The sequence below is a fragment of the Macrobrachium nipponense genome, chromosome 1, assembly GCF_015104395.2.
Source record: "Macrobrachium nipponense isolate FS-2020 chromosome 1, ASM1510439v2, whole genome shotgun sequence".
NCBI classification, from domain to species: domain Eukaryota; kingdom Metazoa; phylum Arthropoda; class Malacostraca; order Decapoda; family Palaemonidae; genus Macrobrachium; species Macrobrachium nipponense.
This window is the reverse complement of record NC_087200.1, coordinates 116,221,081-116,228,965: the sequence shown is the minus strand read 5'-3', so window position 1 is coordinate 116,228,965 and position 7,885 is coordinate 116,221,081. Positions and strand designations below refer to the sequence as shown.

Below are 7,885 nucleotides of genomic sequence, written 5' to 3'. Positions count from 1 at the left end.
TTGACTACTGGGAAAGACTACAATCCTTTAAATTATATAGTCTAGAAAAGAGTAGAGAACGCTACATGATAATTCAGGCATGGAAACAGATAGAAGGAATAGCCTAAAACATCATGGAGCTAAAGATATCAGAAAGAGCAAGTAGAGGTAGATTAATAGTGCCCAAATCTATACCATGAAAAATAAGGAAAGCACACAGGACATTAATCCACTACGCACCAGCATCGACAATGCAGCATCTATTCAATGCGTTGCCAGCTCATCTGAGGAATATATCAGGAGTGAGTGTAGATGTGATTAAGAATAAGCTCGACAAATATCTAAGCTGCATCCCAGACCATCCAAGATTGGAAGATGCAAAATATACCAGAAGATGCACTAGCAACTCTCTGGTAGACATTAGAGGTGCCTCACACTGAGGGACCTGGGGCAACCTGAACAAGATGTAAGGTCTGTAAGGTTAGGTCTCACCTCCGGTCTATGAACCAGGGCGTGATCCGAGCCTTCAAGGCACTCTACACTGGGAACTCCCTCCCGCACCTTCTTGATGCAATCGAGTGGTCACTGAAGGACATGAAGAAGAAGCCCCTGAATGTATGTTGTAGTAAGTTGTAAGTTGTAGCTGGATTGTGTGCATAATTATCAGGGCTTCTCTCCGGAAGAAATACATGCAACATTCGGCCATCAGTAACGTGGTCCAGTTGGCGAGGATCCTTGGTGGTAAAGGGTTTGAAGACATCACCGAGCATGAAGTCGGCACCCTCATTGATACCCACTCTGACCCCCTGACTAACCAGGATTTGGAAGAACTGGCGAAGTCTGCCAGTGAAGATGTTGATTCACCAGGTTTAGGAGAGGAGCAGGATCAGGAGGAGGAGGGCCTGAATTTGGAATGTCTGTCCCAAATTAGGAGGATGATAAATGATGTACAGCAGTTTGTTTCCACTTGGATCCTTATGTGGAACACTCCTTGAAGTCTTCATATATCCTTGATACAGCATTGATCCCTATAATCAAACCCACACTACCTTGAAGAAGCAACGATAGCAGCTGCCAATCACGATGTTCATCACTCATATGAAGAAGAACACTCCAAAGCCTCTTGAATCGCCTGTAGAAGTGCCACTTGAATCGCCTGTAAAAGTGCCTTTTGAATCGCCTGTAAAAGTGCCTCTCGAAGCACCTCCTGAAGAAGGTGAGGAGGCCCCATCATAGGAGATGTAACTCCTCTACTTTGCAGTCATATATTCATCGTCACTTATCGGACTGCACAGCAAATTCATCATCTTCTTTAATCAGCATTCATCGCTGGTGAGTACCCTATTTACGTATATTGTACTAGTATGTATAAAATTTTGTTTAATGTTCATACATATTTCTCTCTCTCTCTCTCTCTCTCTCTCTCTCTCTCTCTCTCTCTCTCTCTCTCTCTCTCTCTCTGTGTGTGTGCTCTGTGATTTATGTACATACAAATGTATCCCTTGTAAAAAGAAAACTGGATGGTTTGAATAGTAACTATGTAAAAGAAAATGTGCATCGCTGGATACTTGTGGGAGGACTGGATTATTTTGACATGTATGTAATTAAGTCATACAGTACATACACATTTTTATGTATGTACTGTATGACTTAATTATATACATGTCAATGTACATACATATTTTTATGTATGTACATAAAATGTTTATGATTTACTTTAGAATATTATTTCAAAGATTAATACATTAATAGGATAATGGTATGTATAGTGTATAAATGATGTAGGATGGTATTTCTAGGGATACTTTGTTGTTAGAACTTTCAGGATAGGCAGATATAAGAATTTTAGAGGGGAGTTCTAACTATTTGTAGGTCGAGCTATTCACAGGGGGTCTGGTACACATCCGCCCACGAATATGGGGGTCCACTGCATATATTATATATATATATATATATATATATATATATATATATATATATATAGATATATGTATATATATAATATATATGCATATATTATATATATATATATGTGTGTGTGTGTGTGTGTGTGTGTGTGTGTGTAGTGGACCCCCATATTCGTGGGGATGTGTACCAGACTACATATAAATATATATATATATATTATATATATATATATATATATATATATATATATATTTAATTCTTATTATCAGTTAATGTAAAGTAAAAGGAAAATGTTGAATTTGGGGTACTTTATTGGTAACTAGTCAGTGTAGAATGGGTAGCCATCACTGCTCTGGATTATCAACTTTTCTATGTGCAAATTGAACAAAAATGCAGTTATTTTTATATATACTTTCACCCTAAAGGATTTTATTTTCATTACATTTAATTACTGTTGTTTTCGTGAAACTCAGAATATAAAATAATTGTATATGTAGTATTGAGCTATTTTAAAGTTATTGTTACCTTGTTTTGTATTGTTTAGAATACCAAATACTTCTTTTTTTTCTGTTTTGATAGTTTTATGAAATTCTCTCCATTTCTTGTTTTTCAATGACACTTTTGTAATCTTTGTTGTGAGTTAAAATTTCCAGTAAATTCTGAAGTATTAGCTAAGCCTTCCTTGAGCGTATGTACAAAACCATTACGTAAATTCCGGAAACTTTTGAATGGGCTGTTCTTACATTAGTGGTATTTAAAATCTAAGCATGCATTTCTCGTTATAATAATTCTCCTATTTTGCTTTCACGTAGTGTGTACTGTGTGATTACTGTGTAAAGGACAAATGTCTTGAAACATTTTAAATTGTGACTTTAGAACTGTGTGCAGATTCCTTACGTTGCAGTAGAAATCATTACAAGAGCTTTTAAAACAAAAAATAGAAGGTAAGTCCTGCAATGAGGGTAAAATCTCACAGAGGGAAAACAAACACTTTAATAAACAGTATGGATAAAATCACATTATTTTTTATGGTCATTCAGTTTTACTTTATTGAATGTCATATGTGTATACAATACACACCTAATATAAGTATAAATTCACTGTTTTATCGTATATCGTAGACATCATTAAATTTGCTTGTACAGTTTGTATACTACACTGATAATTAAATATCTTTTACCTTTACTATCTTTTCTGTTGATGCAGATCTGCTTGCATGCATACTTGAGATGTAAACAAAATTGTAAGCAATATAATTTTTTTGAACAGTACTGCATTATCTGTATATGTTCATTACAAAATAAAATATGCCTTCCTTTTCAGCTGTGCTGATGCAGACCTCTGTTGGCCATATATGGGAGCTTTGCTGGTTAACCCATCCTCACGGCTTGCACTTAGGGGCAAATGCATAGCTGACTGCTCAGACGAAATGACATACAGTTGGCAGCTGTCTGACGGGTAGGAATTTTTAAAAACATATGCATAAAAAATCTGACAAATCAAAAACTTTGAATAAATAAACACCACTAGAAACCTAGTAGTTTATATACCTGTTATGTTCCCAAAATAACTTACAATATCTGCAAAATCAAAGCTTGTTACCTACACAACTTTACCAGTTTTAGCAGGGAAGTAATTTAGGTATTTGAGATTTTTGAAGGCAGACAAATTGTAAAATTAGGATTAATCCCAAAGCCAAAGTTTCACTGGGTAACAAGCGATGACAAATTCTTGCTGTCAGAAAATAAATGTTGACTTTTTTATGATAGCTATCTTGTGATGAAGGGTAGGTAGAGAGCTCACTTGGCATCTCGGTCACTGGGAGGAGGATAGTAAGTAGTGCTTATCATTTAGGCAATCAACCTGGAGGTTGGCCAGTGGTGAAGGGTCTTGATAGTTATGAGATTACTGGAGATGAGTTGTTAGTATTCAAACAGTAGGCTAAACTGATGCAAACCAATCAACATGTTGGTGTACTGGCTTCTTTTTGTTTATATTTTAGTTCCACTGTGGGTTTGAATGCTATGAGTCATATGAAGTATTTTGGGTATGTTGTACCTACTGTCACTACAGATATAATGAGCAATGAATATCATGGATACGATCCAAATGTTAAATAACTATTGTATCTTTTGACAAAGATCTTTTACTTTTTCTGTACAAAAAGTACTTGATTTTTTAAATCAACCCTTTGTTAGAATTAGCCTGTTGTTTTTGTGGGAGTGGGGGATGGAGGGAAAGATCGCAGTAAATGTCTTTAGCCAACTTCATTGAAGTTTATCGTTTGTAGAAAGCTCCTACTTCAAACTACCCACCTCTGATTACAACTTTTGATATCGACTACAGATATTGATGGTCAGCATCAATAGTCTCAGAGATAATGAAGAGTGATAGTAAGTATGAAACTTTATTGAAGAAGTACAGTGACTTATTATCAAAATCTGTTATCTGTTATGAGAAAAAGAGTCTTTTGAAAGCTATCAATGACAATGTATGTAAGAGGAAGGAAATCTATAGTAAAGTGTATGAAAGTCCCATGGAAGCCTTCACAAGAGTAGTCATACATGTAGATTAATTATGTATTCAGACTTATTTCTATTTCATTGATGTTATCATCAAAATTTTCAGCTCTGGAAAACCAGTGGTAGAGTCAACAGGAACCAATTGTTCAGCGGCTGATAATAATACTGCGTGTGGATCAGGTATTGTATTAAAGCCAATTGATTCAGTTTTTCATATTTCCATTGTTGGCAGGCGTACATTAAAGTCTTGCTAATCCATCTCTGATAGTTTAGATGATGGTTAGATTAACCAGAAAATCTGTTTTATTTTATCAATTTTTTACATACTGTTATAGCTATGTTTATTAGACTAAATTTGCAGAAAGCATGCCAGTGTTTGGCTTTTAAGCTGAAATTTCAGGATTCATTCACAGGCCTTCACATTTGAAACAAAGGAGTTATTTACAGAGTCGTTATAAATCTCTCTTGAAAGCTTGACGAGTCCTTCACTACTAAAACTACTATGTAATACTATTGTTTTTATTCAGGCTCCATATGCTAATAATAAAGTCATGTCATCTTAAAGCTCCATAATTGTTCACTAAACTTAAATCGGACCATCATTGCTTTGCTTAAAATGTGTATGTGTTTTGGTTGAAATTTCTGAAATTATGTAAGTATAGTGTATTTGTGCATTGAAAGTAGGTATAAGAATTCATTTTAGTTTTCTTAATTGTGTTTTATAGTTCCGAAGATAGTCTTATGGCTCTTCTTCTTTCTAAGTTTAACATAAAGAAATATTCAACTGTTAAAAATTCCAGTAAAATTTTTCCCCTTTCCCACTCATTTATAAATGGGACTTGTCCGTAAACATAGTTTGTAAACAGACTATCACTTGACCTGAATCACATTGTCTTAGGCCATAAAGTGAAATCATTATCTGCTTTGATTTACAGCAGTAACAATGAGTAGTAGGAATGAATATACTGTATCTAGGATTGGAATTATTATGCATGGTAAGCACACTAATTTTAGAGTTAAAAGTCCGTATTTTGATTCTTGGCTTGTCATCCTTATGGGTTGTACGAGTGAATGCATAAAAAATGTAACTAAAACATAAGTCAACAGCATTAGGCTTACTTCCTGGACAGCATGTTTTTCCAAATCATGACATCTTTTGTTACATACATAAATCAGTCAAGAGTTGATGGGAGCAGCAATGATAGGAAATACACAGTGACAAAAGAAAGGAATGACTTCAAAGATACACCCTAACAGGTATGCCATGACGCCAGTGAGATTGGAGATGATGGTGTGTCATCATGATATTGACCATACATGGCAAACACATTGTTACCTTGTGAATAGAAAAAAAACCTTTTTGTGATGATTCAATAGGCAAGCTGACTGTTAGGCATTTCCTGGTAAATTTTCTAGTCTTTGTGATGAAAAAGACACTTTCTGTTGAGTATAATAGATATGGATGAATCTGTAATTTGGTCAAACTTTCGGTTTTTATACCCAAGGTGGTCTTCTTGTATGCATATTTAATCAAAGATTAATTGTAATTGTGATGCAGTTGCAGCTCTACAGTATAGATTTTTATGGTATTTTACTGATAAATACTCTTGTCATTTTTTGCATATTTGTAAGTTGTAAAAAGTAGTAAAGATTTTCTTGTGTTATTAACAATGTTGTTGTTACAATGATTTTTAGTTAGGTACTAGTTCTCTCTTTTTCACATTCAGGACCATACTAACCAAATGAGAAATAACTACTCACATTTTCATTATTTTACAACCCTTGCTACAGCTGTACGTCTGGTCTTCGGTAGTGGGTCAAAATGTTGACAGACTAAATGTCAACAGACTAAATTGTCAATGGTCATAATGTCGACACTGTTTAGATATCAGTGGACTAATTGTCAATAGACAAAATGTTGACGGTCGTTACTTTTTACATGTCATTGGACCAAGTACCTTAAGCTACAAAGAAAAGCAAAAGGGGGAATAAAGCTTACAAAAATAGTGAAGTGTGATGTGAATATTTATTTAAAGCAACGTGATAAGTATTCTAAAATTAATTGAAAGATCCATTACTGGAATAGTCATATAACACTAAATTGCGAGCTATTACACAGAAAAATTTCAGTACATTTTCAGTGTTATTGCCTTCAACAATGCTTTTCAACCTGGCATTTACTTAAGTATATTTCTTGTTCTTTCTCCTAATATCCTTTCCTTGGAATGCTTGCTCTAATATCATCTCCGTACTTGCTTGATCTGAACAGAGATTTCGAAGCTTTCCTTCTGTTGGGTGAATAATCAGCATCCTCTTCTCGAAAGCATTATGCCAGTCCTCAAGCATGTTGTTTGTTCTTGGTAAATAATTTAATGTTCTCTTATAACATGACCATAAGTTAATGTCAAACTTTGGCCGCCGCCTTCTTCCACCCTGAAAAACTCCTAACCATGTTGTCACAAAGTATTGTAGAGATCCATCCAAAATATCATTTGTTTCTTCGTCAAAAGATGATGCCAAAGTGTCAAAACAATCGTGTATGTCGACTGGTTGCACAAATGCAAGTGTTTGAAGTCTTTTAGGATCATTGCATTTTCAGCAATTGAGTACCAACACTGCAAACCCAATCCTTGTACCTTTCGCCAGAGGCACTGTCCAAGATAAAAAGAAAAATCCATAGACTTCAACATCTGGGAAACACTTTTTCATGCTATTGATGGCTGAATGTTTGAAGTCTAGCGACACTGAAACTGTAGGCAAGTTATGACTTTTAAGCCAGGTGAATATTATGTCATATGTATTCTCATTTTTGTGAATTGTAATGCAATACATAAGAGGAAGAGTTTGTTTTCCTGTATCTTGGCATGTACTGTGTAAAGCTGTATTCCTGCTTAAGTACAGTGGAAGGTGCTGTCACAAAACCATCTATTTTCTTCAAGGAGCTGAAGATCCCTTGAGGTAAAATGAATATTCACTTAACTGCTGTACTGTAAAAAATTTCATCTCTTGTTTAACTTCAATTTTCGTTACTAGTCACAGAATTACGTGCTCTTTTTACAGTACGCACAGGTGCTGCCTCTCTTGGTAAAGCTCCAGATACTTCCAAAGGAAAATTTTCCACACATTTTTTTACTATTGAGGAAGTAATTTCTTCCATCTTTCTAACATTTCTTTCAAATCTTCTTTGAACTTGAGCACTTCTTTTCGCATTGAATCTGGAGGATGGCAGTGTTCTCGCGTTAAAGATGATATTACATCATCATTGTTAATTAGCCTTCCACTGCAAAGTCCTCGTTTTTCACTTATCCAATACATTTTTTCTTTTTTTCTGTAACAATGTAAATCTAGCCTTTGTGCACTGGCGAGCATCTTGCCTCCCTTGGTTTTCATTAACTCCATTTCTTTGTATTATATTTTGTAAGTCTTTTATGTAAATAAAACTAGTACTGAAGTCTGACTTCTAAGAAAGAAAGGAT

The 7,885-nt window shown here is 34.9% G+C and overlaps 1 protein-coding gene across 3 annotated transcripts in view; it reads left to right on the top strand.

Moving 5' to 3' along the window:
* LOC135219572 (polycystin-1-like protein 2) overlaps positions 1-7,885 on the top strand; it is a 444,330-nt gene that overhangs the window by 372,960 nt on the left and 63,485 nt on the right. For all 3 annotated transcript variants that reach the window (XM_064256448.1, XM_064256449.1, XM_064256450.1), the window contains 2 exons: positions 3,211-3,345; positions 4,516-4,589. In XM_064256448.1, the coding sequence (XP_064112518.1) occupies positions 3,211-3,345; positions 4,516-4,589 (209 nt within the window). The remainder of the gene's footprint in view (positions 1-3,210; positions 3,346-4,515; positions 4,590-7,885) is intronic.